The sequence below is a fragment of the Chrysochloris asiatica genome, unplaced genomic scaffold (assembly GCF_000296735.1).
Source record: "Chrysochloris asiatica unplaced genomic scaffold, ChrAsi1.0 scaffold00140, whole genome shotgun sequence".
NCBI lineage: Eukaryota > Metazoa > Chordata > Mammalia > Afrosoricida > Chrysochloridae > Chrysochloris > Chrysochloris asiatica.
The window spans coordinates 3,075,572-3,096,851 of NW_006408658.1; the positions used below are offsets into that span (position 1 = coordinate 3,075,572).

The 21,280-nt window shown below is 39.4% G+C and overlaps 1 protein-coding gene across 1 annotated transcript; it reads left to right on the plus strand.

Annotated features, from left to right (window-relative positions):
• The first annotated feature begins 10,624 nt into the window (after positions 1–10,624).
• LOC102810778 (olfactory receptor 56A4-like) lies at positions 10,625–11,578 on the plus strand. Its single transcript, XM_006870204.1, has one exon. It carries the CDS (start codon positions 10,637–10,639, stop codon positions 11,576–11,578), a length of 942 nt encoding a protein of 313 aa, XP_006870266.1. The 5' UTR covers positions 10,625–10,636.
• Positions 11,579–21,280: the final 9,702 nt, after the last annotated feature.

Here is a 21,280-nt window from a genome sequence, read left to right on the forward strand (position 1 = left end):
TTTGAGTTGGTATCAACTCCATGGTACTTAACAGCAACAATAATCAGTAATAATAAGATACATTAAGAATCTAATGGAAATTGTTATTTCTGCTAGTATAATTCTTTATGATTGCATGTTAAATTTTCTTCTTCCTTTCATGGATGGTGGAAATAATTTTTTTTTTTTTTTTTAAACAACCAAAAAGAAAATCCTTTATTATTAGAAAGGCTACTCCTGGGACACCCACAGCTAAGAGGTTAGTTATTGATGGTGTCCAATAACTATTTCTTACAAGCAATATTTATATCCATTTTAACAAAGTTAATTAGTACAACATACATGTGGACTACCATCTTATCATTCTGACCACACTAATTCACAAGGTGGTCAAGATGTCCTGATAAACTCATTAAGGGAGTACACGGTTAACTCTCCCAGTGCCCATTTGTTTAGATCCATACTCCTTATCAGAAGCTGCACAAACAGGTCCTAGACTTCAAGTGGAACTAAGTGAGCTTTAGCATTCCAACAACGGTTACAGTGTATAATTAAGAAGCAAGGACAAGAAATTGAAGGGGTTGTATAAGATGCCTTCAGGTAGTGCTTGGTTATATTTACTCTTAACTAAGCAGAATAGTTATGCTCTTCACGTGGCTGCACTTATGCTTTCTGGAACTTCCTGTGGAGCTGACAAAGAGAGAAAGCTTTCCCCTAGAGCTGGCACCCTGCATTTGGACTGCTAGTCTCATAAAGTGTGAGAAAATGATTTCTGCTTGTTAAAACCAGTCACTTGTGGTATTTCTGTTATAGTAGCACTAGGTAACTAGCACAGCTGCTAATAGAATGCAATCAAACAACAATTTTTTGAAGTTTGTTAAGAAAAATTATTCCTAACATATAGGAATTCAATTATCCCTAACATATGTATAATGCTTTATATATAATGTTGTTGTTGTTATGTGCTGTGAAGTCGGTCCTGACTCATAGCGACCCTGTACAGGGTTTCCGAGGCTGTAAATCTTTACGGAAACAGAAAACCTCGTCTTTTTCCCGTGGAACTGCTGGTAGTTTCAAATTGCTGACCGTGAGATTAACAGCCCTATTCATAATCACTATGTTACCAGACATAATAGAGTCCAAATTGCTGTTGTTGTTGTCAAGTGCCATCAAGTCGGAACCAACCCATAGCGACCCCATGCACAGCAGAACGAAACAATGTCGGATCCTGGGCCAACCTCACTACCGCCGCCACACTTGACGCCATCAACGATGCCACCAGGCCAATCCATCTCGTTGGGGGTCTTCCTCTTTTTCTCTGACCCTCCATCTTACCCAGCATGACATCCTTCTCCAGCGACTGTTCCCTCCTGACAACATGTCCAAAGTATAAGAGACGAAGTTTATCCATCTTGGCCTCCAAGGAGCACTCTGGCTGCACTTCTTCCAAAACAGATCTATTGGTTCTTTTGGCAGTCCATGGCACTTTCAGTATTCTCCTCCAAAATCACAACTCAAAGGCATCAATTCTTCTATGGTCTTCCTTATTCACTGTCCAGCTTTCGCATCCATATGAGGTTATTGAAAATACCATGGCTTGGGTCAGGCGCACCTTAGTCCTCAAGGTGACATCTTTGCTCTTGAACACTTAAAAAAGTTCCTGTGCAGCAGATTTGCCTAATGCAATATGTCGTCTGATTTCTTGACTGCTGCTTCCTCCAGTGTTTACAGTTGATCCAAGAAGAATGAAGTCCTTGACAACTTCAATCTTTTCTCCATTGATAAGAATGTTGTTTATTGGTCCAGTGGTGAGGATTTTTGTTTTCTTGACATTGAGATGCAATCCATACCGAAGGCTGTGTTCTTTGATCTTCATCAGTAAATGTTTCAAGTCCTCTTCAGTTTCAGCAAGCAAGGTTGTATCATCTGCATATCATAGGTTGTTAATGAGTCTTCCTCCAATCCTGAAGCTATGTTTTTCTTCATAGAACCCAACTTCTCTTATTATTTGTTCAGCATACAGGTTGAATAAGTATGATGAAAGAACACAACCTTGTCACACCTTTCCCAATTTTAAAACATTCAGTGTTCCTATGCTCTGTTCGAACAACTGCTTCTTGGTCCAGGTACAGATTTTTCAGAAGTACAATTAATTGTTCTGGAATACTCACACTTCTCAATGTTGTCCATAGCTTGTCATGATCCACACAATCGAAAGCCTTTGCATAGTCAATAAAGCATAGGTAAACATCTTTCTGATATTCTCTGCTTTCAGCCAAGATCCATCGGACATCAGCAATGATATCTCTTTCCACGGCCTCTTCTGAATCCAGCTTGAACCTCTGGAGGTTCTCTATCAATGTATGATTATAGTGAGGAGCTCCATCAACAACAACATGGAATACCGGGCCAAGAGGGCTCACAAAATGATGTTGGAACTCTGAAACAAATATAAAGGTATGTTTGGAGGATCCGAGGGTTTACAGCTGGGGAATTTGTAGGAGAATACAGAAATCCATTGTCTTCTGGATCAAGACACTCAGCTGTTCCCGAAGCAGCCATCTTGTGAGAGAATATCTTGATTGTATCAGGATTGATAGTATCGGGAGAGAACATCTTGATTGTATCTTGATTATATCAGGATTGTATCAAGATTGACATTGAAATTTAAAGTGACAGTACTGACATAAAACCAAACGGCCATGACTCGTCTGTCTGTCATGCTGTGGTGGATTGAGTTGCTGTGATTCTGAGGGCTCTGCCACCAGTATTTTAAATAACCAGCAGGGTCACCCATGGTGGACAGGTTTCAGATGAACTTCCAGACAAAGATAGACTAGGAAGAAAGAGTGACGAAGTACTTCCGAATCGCTAGTCACTGAAAGCTCTATGAATAGCAAAGAGTCCACATTAATGCTTTTTAATTGACAAAACAATTTTATTCTTGCAACAACCTTGTGCTATCTGGTTCATTGTCTCCACATTACCCACAAAGAAATTATGGTTCTGAGAGTTTTTGTAGATTGGTTAAGGAGGAGCAGTCAGGAAACAGTAGAGCAGAGCTTCATGCTCAAGCCCTGAATTTTCTCCCCCTGGAGCTCTGGTAGCGTAGTGGTTAGGAATCGGGCTGCGAACCTTAAGGTCAGCGGTTCAAAACTACCAGCTGCTCCGCGGGAGAAAGATAAGGCTTTCTACTCCCTTAAAGATTTACACCCTCGAAAACCCTGTACAGGGTCGCTATGGGTCGGAACCGACTCAACGGCACTTAACAACAACAACAACAACAAAGATCCCTATGATCTGAGAGTGGTTAAGTAAGTCTGAGAACAAAAATCTTTTGCCCAGTGTAAGCTGTGTTCTCTTAGCAACATAGATTTTTATTGAGTGATGATTCACTCACAAAAGTTTTGTTTTTCATTTAGTGTGTTTATCAACTATATTTGATGTCATCAATGTTCTTGGAGCCTCATTCAGGACCTTTATAAGTATCAAGGCAGAGACAGGAGCAAGAGAGTCATTAGTTCATGTCAGGAATGGGATTATATTCCATCTATATTTGCTCAGGTTTCTCCTTTTCCATTGCTTAGGAAAGTGTGAGACCTAGAAACAAGTCCTATTTGCTTACTTGTCTCTAAGCTTCCTGTGCCCAAAGCCCACATGATTCCACATTTAGCCAGAACTGTCCTAACCTAGGCGTCCTGTTAACACAGTGGTTAACTGCTTGGTGGTCTGAAACCAAAAAGTACTATGCAGGAAAGAATGTGGCAGTCTGCTTCTGGGAGAGAGAGATACAGCAGTTGACTTTTGTAAAATGTTAGAATCTTTGAAACCTTGGGGACAATTCTACTCTGTCCTATATGGTTGTTATCCGTCCATATGAACTTGACAACAATGGATTTGGGTTATTTGTAACCTACGGTCTTTGGGTGGCACAAATGGTTGAGGTCTGAACCCACCCGGTGGCACAATGGAAGTAAGGTCTAGAGATCTCTTTTGAAAAAGATCTCAGTCAAGAAAACACTACGGAGCTTAGTCCTATTTCATGACACACGGGGGCCCCATGAGTTCGATAGATTTGGTTGCAATGGATTTTGTTTTTTATTTTGTTCCTAACCTAACAAGCATTTGGAGTTCTGATCAGGAAAGAATTATTTTCTAGTTGTTATGGAGTTTTGGTGTGATGCTGTAGGATAAGAACTGTATTGTTAACCACAAGGTCAGAGGTTCAAACTCACCAACTGCTCCTTGGAAATCCTTATAAGTTCACTACGAGTCAGAATAGACTTGATGACACTTAACAACAACCTTGTACGTAAATTTAAAATGGTTACTGAGGAAACAGTTTAGACAAAGAACAGTAATGAAGGCGAAATTTTGGCTATGCAAAAACATGGATCAACCAGAGTCAACTCCAACATTTTCTTGGGTCCAGCCAACTGATGCTCCCACTTGAATGAGAAGGACTCACAAAGAATGGCTTCTCTGTCTCCTCATTTACCTTTGGTCCATGTTCCTTTGAATGCTGGAACTATTTTTCCATCATCTCTCCACACAGTTGTAGTGCTGAGGATATAGTCTTAGTTCCTTCCTTACAATTGTATCCAAATAAACTTTTCCTAATAAGTTTTCCTCTTGCAATGTCTTTATCATTTCCCCCTAAATTTATTATCCTTTATTTAGAGTCCCCAAGTGTCTTAGATCTCGCCCCATCCTCACTTCACTCTCAATGCTGAATTAATAAGCCTTTCATAATATAGCCTCCTGGGAACAGGGCCACAGGGCTCCAGGCTCCAGGTTTCTAACAAGGGCACTACCTCCTATGAGCCTTGAGAAGAGATGGGGCAGAGTGAAGCCAGAACCCATAAAAATCATCCTTCAGAGCCTATATAAGCTCAATGTAGGCTTTGTATTCAATACTCAAAAACAGCAACATTGTAGCCTTCAGAAGCTGGTAAGTCTTGGTTGTGGCCAGGTAAAGTATGAGGAAGGAGAGAATGAGGAGGGGAGGAGTCCATAAACTTGATATGAAAAGGAGATGAAACTCTTTCAGTAGGGTCTCGTGTTATAGATGCTGAACCTGCCAAGCTACCTAGATCCTGATGCAAAATTTCAGTGTAGGCACTGACCTAACATTTCGTCTAGAACTGAGGCCGAGTCAATCTATAGCCACACAAGGTCTGTGGCTCCAAAACTTCTGGAGACTCAAAGGCCTCAACTTATATCATGGCTAGGTGACCAAGGCTGTGCTAAATATTTCTTTCTGCTCTAATCCAAATTCATTTGTGAACAAATGTGACCAGTGACCATTTCTTCTTTCAGGCAATCATAGCTGGTATGGATCTTATATTGTAAGTTTGCCTAGTTTAGGGTCTGTCTGGTATTTATTTTCAGGTTTTCCATGTCTTCTGGTCAGAAAACATGCTTTATTCATCAACATCCAGAACAAGAAAATACCATGAACAGTCCTTGGTGAATATTCATTGTTGGAATTGACATATTGGAGTTCAAGCAATGTTCTAGCTGGTAATATACTCTTCTTTTTCTATGATAGTTAAGGTTTTATGTCAACTTGACTCAGCCAGAATTCTCAGTGGCTTGGCAATTGAAATGTAGTTATCCCCCATGATGAGTTCTAATATAATGCAGTCAACTCTATGAGATCTGCTATGAGCAGCCAGTCAATTGAAGGGAAGCTTCCTATTGGGTGTGGCTGCTTACAATATGCTGGACACTCAGGCAAGGTTTTCTTGGTCTCTGTTGGGTTGAGATCTTATATCTGTCTTGTCCTTCAACCCCCTGTTCTTTGGATGTGAACTCTATGGCCTGCCGATCTTGGGCAGAATCCTGGCTTCCTACCTGCTAGACCTGCCTACTGCGGTCTGACCTGCTGATCTTGGTTCATAGCACCACAATTATGTGAGTCAGAAGCCTCCACCCAGATTGACATGTCACCAGCTTGGGACTTGCCCACCTTTACAACTGTAGAGTGAGCCATTTCCTTGTTATAAACCTCTCTCTGAGTATATAGATATAAGCTTCTGTAGAGAATCCAGTCTAAGACGTTTCTAAAATTAAGAGACTTCAGTTTTACTGAGCAGAATACAAAGAGAGAAGAAAAATGATTCCAGCTATTGAGGAATCTAAAAGGGACTATAAAACAAAGCTGAAAGTATAATACAATCTGGAAGAATACATACATTTTAAAGGAATTCTGTAAAGGTCAATGTCATATTTTATGCCTTATCAGTTAAGAATTGGTGACATTTTTGAGGCCAGTCTCTGTCTCCTCACTCCAGTTTCTCAAATATATCTTTTCTTCTCCATTTGCACATAGCTACTATCTTTGTTCAGAATCACTTTCATTTGGACTATTTATGATTCTTAAGTATATCTTGACCTTTTGTGCAATTTCCTTTTGATCCATCTATATCATATCACTTTCCTGTTTCAAACCCATGATTCCCTACAGTGTATATGCTCGATGATGCCTACTATCAGACGAACTTCTAAGGATACTCACAAGGTTGCCATCATGAACCTTTAATACCTCTATCTATTATTCTGTTTTCTTATCCCCTTCCCTCAAAAAAACTTGTGGCCTACTGTTTCCTAACACCTGGTCATTACTAAACATCCATATCGGCAGGTCTTTCTGCTCTTATCATTGCCTAAGAGGCTATTTCTCCTTCTATCCCTGGTAAATGCTCTCTCTTCTCTGTAGCCTTGTCTGATGTTTTTAGTGTGCATTGTGTTTGCACATTGTAGGACTTCAGGAAATGGTAACCTTTTCCCCTTCCCTCTTGAAGTCAAATATTTTTTATTCTATTTCATAAATGAGAGTACTAGGTAACAGAATTTAAATAGTGTCAGGGTAATCCAGTAAGAAGACTCCGAAGTTGAATTAATTTCTGAAGATGACTTTGTGAATTTAAACTTTATTATCATTTATGTTTAGAAAAAAGTTGGTGTTTTTAATTAAATATACACATGTCTTTTTAATGCTATTATGTTTAGAATTACTTTTTTAAAAATTTCTCATTTTTAATTTATTTTTGTTTGAGTGAGAGTTTACAAAGCACATCGTGTCCAATTCAATATTTACACACATTTTGTTTCTTGACATTGTTTGCAATTCCCTCAGTGTAACAGCACTCTTCCTACTTCCTCCCTGGTTCCCTGTTTCTATTAGACTTTTCCTGTTCCTTCCTTCCTTCTGAGCTTTGTTTTTGGGAAAATGTTACTTTTTGTGTCTCATAGAGTTGATTTTTTTTTAAATGCTGCTATTATTTTTTTTAAAGTTTTTTTTTTTTTGTGTGTGTGAATTGAGTGATAATTTACATGGGAGAATATTGGTTTTACACTCATCGTTTCATTGCAATTATTAAAATTTTCTCCTTGCATCATCATTCAACATTATTTGCTTCTATTCCCTCAGGGTTTTTTGTTTGTTTTTTTGTTTTGGAGGAGGGAGAGGGAAAAGGAATGTACACAAAAACACTCAGGAATATATAATCATTTAAACAACAAAAGGGCACATTCTGCAAGCTTGACTCTTGGCAGCCAGCACTCAGCCTTTCTCTTTCCATAAGTCTAGAGTCCTCAGCTACTCTCTCTTTCTATGTCCTTATCTGCCTCCATCTCTGGTGTCACTGCTTCTCTGGATAGGGTCCCTCATTCTACTCAGGCTATTCTTCCTTGATGTTCCCAGGGTCCTCTCTTCCTAGATTGTAAGATTAACTACTCCTCCCTTTTTGTTACAAAACTTCTACCTTTATAGTGCAACCATTGCAATTAGTCATGATAACAATTTCCTAGAGTTGATTTTATTGAGAATTATATATCTCCCTCGTATTATTCTTCACTTTATATGTCTGTCTATGGTTTGGCTGAAAGTTGAACCTCAGGGATGGATTCAGTTCTTGGCTTGAAGAGTTTCTAAGGGTTAGAGTCTTGGGGGTCCCAAGATCCTTTTCTAATCATCTTCCTTAAGTTTGTAGCCCATCACTTTGTCCAATAGTGAGCAGTACACACTTGTCCAACAGTTGAATAATGAATCCTCAAAACTTTTTCTTTATTCATTACTTATCCATTTCTTCATGTATATCCTGAAATCAAGGAAATGGCTCATAATATGAATGAGGAGATCAATATCTAAGCAGGCAAGGGCCTAGCACAATCTCAAAGCTTTAAGGTAACTCAAGGACTTGACTGAGGATGGATGCAGAGAATGGAGTAAGAAGCAGCTTCCATAAAGGGCCAGAAGTACTCTTGGTCCACTGTTTTTGTCATCCTAAACCTCCTGAGACTGTTTTTTTGCAGCAGAAAAAGAAAGATCTAATAATACATCAATATCAATCAAGGTCTTATGACAAGAACTGCTCATCTTTAGATAGAATTTCTGTGACAGGTAAACACACACTCTGACCATTGCCAGGAATCCCAGAGTACTTTTGGAACAGCCTGTGTCAAAGAATTCAGATGGGTGGAACCTAAGATGCTCAATCCTCAGCCATGGAATGGTTACTCTGAGGTCCAAACCCTCAATATTCCTGAATACTCCCAATGTCTTTCAATTTCAGACCCAAGTTGATGGTATATTTCTCCTACATTCTTAGTGTTACTGCTTTTCTCTTTTGAACCCCACCCCTTGTATATCCTATATCTATTTGAAGAACAATCATAGTACTTCCAGTGTTTAATATATCCTCTACTCTATCCTTCAGGCCCAACTTTCCTTGTCACCAGAACAGGAAATTCACAGTCCCTTCCAAAATACCTAAACACTTGAACTTTCACGAAGAAACTTAATGGCAAATAATCCAGTAAGCATATGAAGCATACTATAGCTTTAAAGTGGAATCTTCGTGTGGTGCTCTAAGGTAAGCACTGGACTGCTGACTGCAAGGCCAGTGGTTGAAACCCACCAGTTACTCCTTGGAAACCTTAAACGAGGTCACTGTGAGTTGGGACAACATGTCTTTAGTGAGGCAGGAAGATATTTTAGTTTGTCTCTTATCCAGTATTTTCTTTCTTTTTTTAAAAAAAAAGGTTTTTATTGTGGATTGAGTGAAAGTTTACAGAGCAGATCATTAGTTTTATATTCAACAGATTATATACACTATGGGAGTCTGAGTCCAGCTCAGACCACTGCGTGGGTTGCTCGAAGGAGAGGGCTAGGATTAAAATCAGGCAAGGGTCAACAGGCTGATGGCCAGTGACATAGTATATTTAGCAACATGGTTTATATAGGACTTTTAGCATTAGGTCATTGTTATTCTGCCTAGTTACAATGTTTTCTGTAGTAACAAGGATATGATTACCAAGCAGGATACCAACCAGGATATGATTACATAAGTATAAGTATTGTTATAGCAACACTGAATCACTCGGTTTTGGTACAATTGAAGTTCCCTTTTCCCAGGATTGTCTTAGTTACAATTACCAATAAGTTTCGATCACTGACATCACCTTAACCAGGTGAAACTTGTCTCAGGCCAATTATAAGAGCATGAGGGCCATCTCAACCTTCACCATTAGATGGCACCAGTGCTGGCTCCTGACAATACACCTTTTCATTACAATGATTATAATCCCCTCCATGTACCATCATTTCTCTCTATTGACTTTAGCTCTTTTTCTTTTTCCTTTTTAAAAACACTCAGACATATATAATAATTTATAGCACTAAAGGGCACATTCTGCAAGTCTGCCTCCTGGCTGCCAGCTCTTAGTCCCTCTCTTCCCATGAATCTAGAGTCCTCAGCTGCTCCCTCTCTCTATGTCCCCATCTCTGCCTCCATCTTACCCAGTATTTTCTGATGAATTCAAGTTCCTGAAGTCATACCTTGTTTAATTCTATGGAATAAAAAATTAGGTTTTTTCCTGGACCTCTATGGAGTTAGCGAAGCAGACACCTCCCCTGAGATATCCTTCCTAATAAAGGAATTGTCCTTGTCAAGGCTAAGTAGTGTCAGGCAAAGAGCATGGACTTTAGAGTCAGAATCTGTGGTTTATAGTTCAGTCTTGCCAGTTACCGACTCTCTGATCTTGATCAAACTACTCTTGTTTTCCTTTGCTCTGATTTCATTATTATAAAATTGGATAAAAATATTAATCACCCTCTTGTAGGCACATGGTTAAGTGCTCAGCTGCTAACGAAAAGGCTTTTGGTTCAAATGCATCATTGGTTCTGCAAGAGGAAAGACCTGATAATCTGCTTTTGTGAAGGTAATTATTGTTAAGTGTTGTCAAGTCAATTCCAACTCATAGCAACCTTGAATAGGGTTTACAAGGAGTGGGTTTGAACTTCTGACCTTGTGGTAGCAGTTCAGTGCTTATACTACAGAGCCAGGAAAGGCAATGGGGCAGTTCTATTCGGTCATTTAGGCTTACTATGAATTGTAATCATTTCAGTGGCAAAAAATGTATATTTTTAAAGGGATGAAAAAAATATGAATGAGTAATAAATATAAAGCATTCACGCAGGGTCTGGCACATGATAAGTACTCCATTTAATGTTGATATTTGTGAAGATGATATATGTACCCCAGTGAATTCCAAGTTCCACTGCATCTAGAACACCTATTTTTACGCTGATATACCACTGTTCTACATTTATAGCTACCCTGGATTTTTCAGCTTGATCAAGATACTTTGAATGGCACTGCCCAGTAACGCCTCCACTGCTCCAGTCTCTGAATTCCTCCTCATCTGCTTCCCTAACTACCAGAGTTGGCAGCACTGGCTCTCTCTGCCACTCAGCCTCCTCTTCCTCCTGGCCATGGGGGCCAATGCTACCCTCCTGATCACCATCCGGCTGGAAGCTTCCCTGCATGAGCCCATGTGTTACCTGCTCAGCCTCCTCTCCTTGCTGGATATTGTGCTCTGCCTTACTGTCATCCCTAAAGTCCTGGCCATCTTCTGGTTTGACCTCAAGTCCATCAGCTTCTCTGCCTGCTTCCTCCAGATGTTCATCATGAACAGTTTCTTGACCATGGAGTCTTGCACATTCATGGTTATGGCCTATGACCGCTATGTGGCCATTTGCCACCCCCTGAGATACTCATCTATCATCACTGACCAATTTGTGTTGAGGGCTGCCACCTTCGTTGTGGCCCGGAATGCCCTTTTTTCTCTTCCTGTTCCCATCCTTTCTTCCAGACTCAAATACTGTGATGAGACTATCATAAAAAATTGCATTTGCACTAACCTGTCTGTGTCCAAACTCTCTTGTGATGACATCACATTAAATCGACTATATCAATTTGTGGCAGGATGGACCCTGCTAGGCTCTGACCTGATCCTTGTTGTTCTCTCCTATTCTTTTATTCTGAAAACTGTGCTAAGGATCAAGGCAGAGGGAGCTATGGCCAAGGCCCTGAGCACTTGTGGTTCCCACTTCATCCTCATCCTCTTCTTCAGCACTGTTCTACTGGTTCTGGTCATCACTAACCTGGCCAGAAAGAGAATTCCCTCAGATATCCCCATCCTGCTCAACATCCTGCACCACCTCATACCCCCTGCTCTGAATCCCATTGTTTATGGTGTGAGAACTAAGGAGATCAAGCAGGGAATCCGGAAACTACTGAGGAAGTTGTAACAGGTAAAAATGATAAGACCCACCTTTGGAATTGCTAACAAAAAAATTGTTGCTAAATGCCATTGGTCTAGTAGATTCTGATTCATAGTGACCCTGTATAGGGTTTCTGAGGAGCAACTGGTGGGTTTGAACAACCAACCTTGTGGATCACAGTCCAGAGCTGATCCTACAGTGCCACACCAGAAGTGTGGTAAAGGAAATGTCAAGTTTTAAACCTAGAATGAGTTCTGATTCTACTTTTTTCCAAATCTCAGATAACAATGAAGACAGTCACTTGTAAACTTTTATTTCTTATTGCTTCAAAGGAAACCTCTCTTTTCTGGATTCTCTGGCTACTTGGAAATTTTCCTTGACTCAATTCCTAACAGAGGATCTTGACAAGCCTTACCTATATGGTGCTAAATTCAGACAGGGGGGTGGAGTGGGGATGCTTAACCATTTAAGCAACAATCTTTACACGGATGCCATTAAATAGATTTGTATATCTTGGTTTTGCAAAAGATATTGATACATTTCTGTCTTCTGATTCAGGTTGGCAGAGTCCTGTTTGGCTTTTGTGCCCTGACGGGCTTGCTTGAGCTGAAGTAACTGTAGGCATTGATGACAAAACTTTGACTTCTGGCATTGAGTGTTTCTCTGAATACCCTCAACCCTCTTATTTGAGATTCTTGGCATATTTGCCATCCACTGACTCCTCTGATCCTCCCAGACCCTGCTAAACATTTCAGTTTGTACCACCTCAAACAATAATACATAATAGTGGACTTCCTACTTTTCTTTCTATTAAAATTTTCTTTCTTTGTTATTTATTTTCTTCATTACTGATTTTTAAAGGAGATTGACTACTTTGAAAAGAGGTTGCAGTTTTGAATTTACGTATGTTCCTTTCTTCATTATCTTTATCTTCGTGGCTTTATGATCTTCACTTTAGCCTATGTTGTTGCTACGTGCCATCGAGCCAGTTCCAATCCCTAGTGACCCTGTATAGGGTTTCCAAGGAGCAGCTGGTAAGCTTGAACTGCCAAATTTGTGGTTCAGAGTGACTTTACTGTCCAGTGCATTAACCCACAGCACCACACCAGTACCTATAGGAGATTTTTGGGGAGAAAAATGGGGCAGTCTGATTTCCACATTATTTACAACCTTTGAAACTTGTGGAGCAGTTCTACTCTTCTTTAGGGGCCACCATCAGTTGGAACAAATTCAAGGCTTTTAAAAAATTAAAAAAAATTTTTTTAAATAGGAGTATCTATGTGGTGTACATGGTTAATGCACTCACTTGCTAGAGAAAGGTTGGGAATTTTTGTGCACCCTGAGGCACCTTGGAGAAAAGACCCAATGATCTACTTCTGAAACAAATTGCCTTTGAAACTATATGGAGCGTACTTCTGTTCTGACACATGTGGAGGCACCATGGGTCAAGGGTGACTTGATGGCAAGTGGTCAGTGGTCCTTGTATAAGGAAACTCAAACTTTCTATCAAATGCCATGCACCATCCCTAACTCACTCTGACCTGCCCAACCTAAGGATAAATTAACTGTCCTAGTCATTTACTCTATTGTCCTATTTGGACTACTGGTATGGTGATGTAAAGGAGCTCTGGTAACGTAGTGGTTACGAATTGGGCTGCGAACCTTAAGGTCAGCGGTTTGAAACTACCAGCCGCTCCGCGGGAGAAAGATGAGGCTGTCTACTCCTGTAAAGATTTACACCCTTGGAAACCCTGTACAGGGTCGCTATGGGTCGGAACTGACTCGACGGCACATAACAACAACAATGGTGATGTAGGATCAACACTGAACTGTGAACCACAGTTCAGCAGTTCAAACCCAGATGCTCCTTGGAAGCCCTATACAGGGTCACTATGAGTCAGAGCTGACTTACTGACACTTATCAAGAACAAAAATTGCCATATCTGGCTCAATCCCATCCTGTTAAAGTTTCCCATAGTTTTCCAGGCATGGGAGTTCTAGAGTTTGTTTTTTCCAGCTAGCATAGTACATAAATTTTCAGTTTCCTGCCTAAATATGCTACATATTAATCCAGTATCTACAAAGAATAATAATTCAAGGCAACAACCTGTGTCTTTTAGGGAACAATATTAAGACTTTTAAGGGCATAATTTTCCAAGGCATCATTCCAACAATTTTCCAAGTGTACTCTTTTATGTTCTTCTGTATTGAAACTTATCTTCTGAATGACTTGTATTAAATTCAAGTTTTCTACAGTGCTTAAAAAAGCTTTATATGCTACACCATTGAGATCTTTCGTCTTCTATTACAAATTTTTATGTTTTTGCCTGTAATACCTTGAATTGGCTTGTAATGCTTTTCTATCCAATTCTTAATTCTCACCAAATGATTGTGTGGAATCATGCAAATAAGATATATAGGACTCTAAGCCTGAGATTGGTTAGCTTTGCTCTCCAATTATAAGGAGCCATCTCAGAAGCAGAGATGGAATATCTCAGGACCATGAAGAAGGAAGAACGAGAGTGGAGTATGAGATCCCTACCTAGTGGCATGGAAAGCCAGAGCAGCTTCGGCCTCTAGGCCCATGGACTGAGTAAAAGCAAAGGCCAAGATACCAATATGGCTGAAAGGCTGAAGACAAAAGTGAGGTGTGTCTTCAGTATGGCAGATGTGAGGCATTCCTGACTGGAGAACTGCTGTGTCCCGAGTTGGTTCTGATCCTGAATCGGACCCAACTCACTTCCCTAATAAATTCCATAATTATGACTATTGCTATGAGTTATGTGTGTGGCCATTGCACCATTGTCATGGATTGTTGAACACAGACGTGAAGCAGAAAGTGCTGTGAGAGAGATGATTGTTGTCAGAATAGGGTAAAGAAGGTTATAGGGTAGAAGCATATCTGACCACTGCTTCATTGGAATCAGTCCTGGGCTGATTTTGAGTTTGATTTTTATTCTACCTTGTGAAGCCAGGAGAAGTCAAATCTGCCTGTTTCCCATGACAGCAACAGTATACTTTTAGGACTCCTGGTGTGGCACTATAGGATCAACACTGGACTGCAAATCATAAGGTCAGAAATTCAATTGCTCCTCAGAGACCCTATACAGGGTTGGTACGAATCAGAATCGACTCAATAGCACTTAACAACAACATGCTTTTAGATTTTGTTTTCTTGACAACTGAAGCCAAAATTAGAAGAGATTCAAATGGCTAAGAACTTGACTACTAACTAAAAGACTGGTGGTTCAAACCCATTCAGTGATACTTAAAAAATACAGCAATCTGGTTCCAAAAGACCATAGCCATTGAAAAACCCTATGGAGAGTAGCTCTGTTCTGCAAGAATGGGGTCCTCATGAGTTGGAATCAACTGGATAGTAACTATTTTTTGGGTTTGGTAGCCAAAATTGACTGTTCACTAATTTCTTAATATTCCCTACATATGTTTGCTATTTGTCTTTAATCATTTTATTATTTCTAGATCAAGCTCCTTTTATGAGTATCACCATTTGCCAATTCTTAAGTCTTATCTTTCCTCCAAAGCTTAATTCAAAATGCCACCATCTATAAGATGTCATTCTTTCCTGATTCTCCCTACTAGAATTGCTATTATATCTGGAATAGCTCTAAGTCTGTCTTTCTTTGATGCTGTTACACACTTCTATTAGATAGGGAGAGTTTTAGTTTTCTTTTTAAACTTACCATGGTTGCCCTTTATAGGGAAATTTAATATAAAAGTATTGAACAAGATGAACATTTTATAAATGAGTATATTGTCTCTGTCTTCCTTTGAAAACTACTTGATGTTCTTACAGTACCTAACACAGTCTTTTTTTTTGTTTTTTTTTTTTTTTCAGCGAGAAGTAAATAAAATTTTATATGACAAAGACCACTGGAGTTGGAGCAAGAATCTGGGTAATTGGGATTTCAAGTTTAGATTAGCACTTTTGACTAAATTTGGCTACTGAGGTTTTATAAACTTTGGCTAAATGCTTTTTTTTTTTTTTTTTAAAGTGGTTCAAAGTCAGTTTCTAGATTCATTTATTTACTTATTTATTTAACTTTTTTTATTGTGAAATGAGTGAAGGCTTACAGAATAGATAATCAGTTTTACATCCAACAAATCATATACTTGGCTTCATTACATTTTGCAACCCCCTCCATGTACCAGCAGTTAACAGTATTTACCTCTATTCACTTTACCTATTGCACTCCTCCCTGTGTCTCCTGTTACCTTCATCTTTCCTCCTCAACTGCTCTTGTATATTGCCTGCTTTGGCACCTGTGTGAACATGTGTCTACCCTCTAGCCCATGAATAGTTTCCCCCTCATAATCATCATAAGATTATGTCTTTTACCAAGAAACTCCCTTCCTTTTTTAAAAAATTTTTTTACAACATGGGTATCATGTAATCTTTGTCCTTTTGTGATTGACAAATAGGACTCAGCATAATGTCTTCCAGATTCAACCATGTTGTGAGGTATTTCACAGATTCATTATTATTCTTTAATGTTTTATAGTATTCCATTGTGTTTATGTACCAAAGTTAGCCATTCTTTGGTTGATCAAAAAGGCTGTCTCAAACTTTTTAATATGTCTCTTGTTAGACAACATATTGAAGAATCTTGTTTTTTTTTTTAATCCATTCTGCTATGTCTCTCTTTTGTTTTTTCCCCCTTTCATTCTGCAACTAAGCACACTCATGAAAGCGTGTAAGCCAGCCACTTCATGCCTTTGTACCCCTCCTCCTTTCCTCATTTTTGATAGCCAATATATAAATTTCTTGTACCTTTCAACCCAGTTGCTATGGGTCAGAACTGACTCAATGGCACTTAACAACAACAACATCAACCCAGTACACTGAGGAAACAAGGATGTTTCTTGATATGAAGAATCCTTCCATTCCAATTGGAATCTTCAGTCACTGCATTCACAGGCAAAAGTCTAATTCAATAAAATTGCAGCAGTTTGCACTTGTTCTGAGTATCAAACATCTTTATCTTCCTTGGTTCAAGTTCTGGTCAACTAGCTATCCAAGCTAGGTCAAATGATTACCAGCTGTAAGTTTGGGAGTTCACCTCCCTGCACTTCAGATCAATTGGCCATTTCACTCTCAGCCCTATCCCCTATAGGGGCTAAGTCAGTGCCCATGGGCTCAGAAGTTCACATATCTTCCTAACTTCAGGCAAGCCAGATTTTCCTCTTCTCTTTCATCTCAAGGTCAGTGGATGTCAATGGAATATGGCCACACTCAGTCCTTGCCTTCATTGCTGCATTTCCCCCACTTCTACTCACAAGTAGCCCCAGGTGGTCACCAGTGATTATACTATTTTGTTGCCCCAAATCAAAAGTCACCTCCTTTCTTGCTTCTGCTCAAATTCTTTCTCCTAGTAAGTACTCGATCCATTTATTTATCCCTTTATTTGAAACTCAGAGTTTGAAACTGTCCTCTGAATCTATTTCATCTGGTTTTCTGTATCTTTGCTGAAGAGAGTCTACACAGCCTTTCAGCCTAGTTTGCCATCAAACCCTGTTTTCTCCTGACTAAACTCTTGAATCTTGGTTTCTTTACCTTTAAAATGGTGAAATAATTTATGTTCTATTGTTATTCTGAAATGAAAATAAGTAAACCATGAAAAGTTCTTTTTACAGTTCCTTAAAGATATTTGTGTAGTGGTTACGAATTGGGCTGCTAACCTCAAGGTCGGCAGTTCGAAACTACCAGCTGTTTCACGGGAGAGAGATGAGGCTTTCTGCTCCCAAAAAGATTTGCAGCCTCATAAACCCTGTGCAGGGTCACTAACTATGAGTCAGAACTGACTCCATGGTACTTAACAGCAACAACAAAGAAATTTACCTATTAAAGTTTTTATTGCTATATTCATTATTTTTCACCAAGCACACTGGTTTCCCTGCTGCCCTCTGAATAGGACATGGATCCTTATACCTTGGGGTGAAATGTATCTAACTCCTACAGTCTTTTTGAAAAAAAAAAAATTGTTGAAAAAATATAAATAACAAATTTGATAATTTAATATTTTTCATGTGTACAATTCAATGAGAGTAATTACATCATTTGTATGCAACGATATCCACTGACAAATTTTCCATCACCATAAATAAACTTTTTTTGAAAAATTCTCTTGCTTGCTTTGTATCTTAAAATTATTTGATGCCTTATAAGCATGTCAATTAAGGAGCTCTGGTAGTGTAGTGGTTATGAATCGGGCTGCAAGCTGCAAGGTCAGCAGTTTGAAACTACCAGCTGCTCTGTGGGAAAAAGATGAGGCTTTCTGCTTCCATAAAGATTTACAGCCTTGGAAACTCTGTACAGGGTTGCTATGAGTTGGAACCGACTCCACGGCACATAACCACCACCACCAAGCATGTCAATTGGATGTATTCTACGTCTACATACAATTCAATCTGGATGTGCTTTTATCTCACAACCAAACATTTTGGAGCTCCAAAGTAGAACAATATGTGACTGCAGCCTGAACTCTGTTCACATCTGTTGAGACCATAGACTTCCAATAACATGTGACTGAAAAACATTTTCTCCACATTCCCATCTGATATAGTTGAAGAAGCAACACATACTATGATACACAAGGGTAAAGGGAACACGGGAAGGAGGGACAGCAATCTGCTTTCATCAGACCCAGGGAGCTATCTTAAAATTAACAGTAAAACATTGTCATGATTCATAGCCACACAATGTGCAGATGTTTGACTGCTTTGCAACATTTGTTCTGTGCAGTTCAATGGAATATCACATTCTACATACCTGTAAAAGAACCACAGTAATAACATTTAAAACAACATTTTTTTTGTGGCCCGTTTATCCTATAAATTCCCTACTTCAGTTCAGTTTTCCTTATTGGGGTAGAATAACTCCTGAAATTTTGTTTACAATCAATGGTGACCGGAGATTTTATCTGAGAAGAACTGTTAGTCTATTATTCTCTTGTTTCTATGTTATTATCAACAGAAAATAGTGATATCCTTCCTGGGTGTCATCACTTTTGTTTGCCCCTTTCATTTCTATCAGAATTTCCCCTTTCTTTCATTTATTGCTTGTCCTAATTTGTGCTCTGGTAGCGTAGTGGTTATGAATCGGGCTGCGAACCTTAAGGCCAGCAGTTCGAAACTACCAGCTGCTCCGCGGGAGAAAGATGAGGCGTTCTGCTCCCGTAAAGATTTACAGCCTCGGAAACCCTGTACAGGGTCGCTATGGGTCGGAACTGACTCGATGGCACTTAGCAACAACAACAATTTGTACTATTCCTGAGTTGTCAGTATGCTTTGGTTTAGGTATATAGATGAATCATAAACTAGAAAATATAAAGAGTCTCCCTGGAGCCTTTGTTTTTGCTCATTTCTAGGAAAAGATGGGAGGGATGGAAGGGAAAGTATAACAGGTAGTACAGGACTGTAACTTGCAAGAGCAGCACTTCAAACCTACCAGCTACTCCTCTGAAACGCCATACAGGGTTGCTATGAGTCGAAACCAACTCAATGGCACTCAACAACAACAACAACAACAACAAATCTCTCTGTAAGCAGGGCCATTACTTACTAGTTAGTCTTAGCTTAGATCTGTAAAGTGAAGTTGATAGTCAACTGTCTGGGGACAGGAAGTTAATGGTATAAAGAGAACCAGGTGTCTAATATAACAGGAAGAATAAATTCTTCTGTTAAGAGCGTCAGAGTCTACCCATTCCCTTAAGAAGACACAGAGACAAGTTCAAAGAAATAGAGATAATATTTTGCAAAGAATTGTCCTAATCATTTTGAATATACCATTTCAGTCCCAAGTCTGGAGCTCAGGCCTTGTGATGTGGGAAAGAGAGTGGTGTGTATCTTAGCATCCTTTCCAACTTTCTCACTCCCATTGCTGGTAGCCAGAAACTTTCTAAAGCATTTCTTCTTTACTAAAACTGTAGGATAAACACTGAGCTGCTAACCACAAAGTCAGTGGTTCAAACGTACCAGCCATTCCTTGGAAACCGTATTCAGGGTCTCTATGAGTCAGAACCTAACAACAACGAGCCAGAACTGACTCAATGGCACTTAACAACAAAGCATACCATACTATGCTATGCTTCATATACTACAATAATGCAGGAGTCTTGGTGTGGTGCTGCAGGATAATGCACTGGATTTCAAGGTCAGTTGGAACCACATGATCTGCAGTTCAAACCTACCAATCATTCTTCAGAACCCTTATACAAGGTCTCTTTGAGATGACTTGTCCTAGCACAGTTGGATTTACTGGGGACTGACTTGATGACACTTAACAACAACAATAACACTATGATGAAAGTATTTCAGTTTATGGATAATACTAAATTCCTCACTTTAAACATATTTTCCCCCTGAGAGTACACTTAATATTTTAGATGAAGCTCTGTCTTAAGTATTAAAAAAATATTTTTCAAAAATGTATGTGCTCTTTATTCAGATTCCCTTAATTCCTCTGATTTCTTCAGCTGTCTTCCGTTCACCACCACTCCCATATTAAAATTTTCCTTCTGTGTATTTTTCTTTCTGAAGAAAGCGCCTTAGGTCCCAGGCCTAGATACTTAAAATGACCACAGCCCCTTTGGGCTGTGGGTAGGGAAGGGACAGGAGCGTTGGAACAGATGGTGCAACGAGCAGTTATAAATAGCAGTAATGCATTGCAGACTTCTTGAATTGGTAAATCTGGGGACAGGAAGTTAATGGTATAAAGGCAACCAGGTGTCTAATATAACAGGAAGAATAAATTCTTCTGTTACAAGCTTCAGATTCTATTCATTTCCCTAAATCTGGCACATTCCTGCTTTTCTGTGGAAGGAAAGTTTTTCTAGTGGATGTTGTCTAGTACTGTCTTAAGGAAAGCTGAGATCTTCAGGTGAGGGTTCCTGGAGTAAGTCTATACCTTTATCATTGTCTTTGGAAGCTGGAGACTAGGAGATTCTCAATGGCTTTATATTCTCAGTTGCAACTCAGTCTCCATAGAAAAGATCACCCACTGTGCTAGGACAAGTCATCCTGGTTGCCTTGATCACCTCAGCTTGGCTTTCTGTCTCATTTTAGTCTTATTGATCATTGCTATTCCCTGCTTCTCTGCCTGGCATAGAGTACTTTTTTTCTATCATTCAAGTTTGTATGCTCCCCAGAAGCCTCCAGACTGAATGTGCAGTTGATTCTTTATCTTTGTTTCATTGATGCAGGAAAAAAAATGCCACTCAACACATCAAAGGGAAGCAAAGAGTATGGCTTCGCAGATGTATTTTGTTAATGTAACTGGAATCTGGCCACAGGTAAGTTTGTATGATCTGACAGGATAAATAGGTTGCTTTCTAAGTCTGATCTAACATTCTGAATCTATCATTTTGCTGTCTTTGGTAACAGAAACCAATTCCAGTCTCCAGTTCCTTTTATGTGAAAGAACAATTTCCTCCTGCTACACTGGAGATACCTGGACATTTTGTACTCTTTACTGAACAGTGAAATTGATTCTAACAACAACACAAAAAGCTTCACTGGTCTAAGGTAGGAATAGAAGGAAGACAGATATTTAGTCTGAGTCAAAGAGGCAGGGTTACTGGCAAATACTGTTCTCTTGTCAAGACTTACGTTGACATAGGCTGAGAGCTCTAGATGTGCTAATTACCTCGGTCTTGATTGAAAGGCGTCTACAAGGTAAATCTGTTAAGAGATCTCTAAAAGGAGACTAAA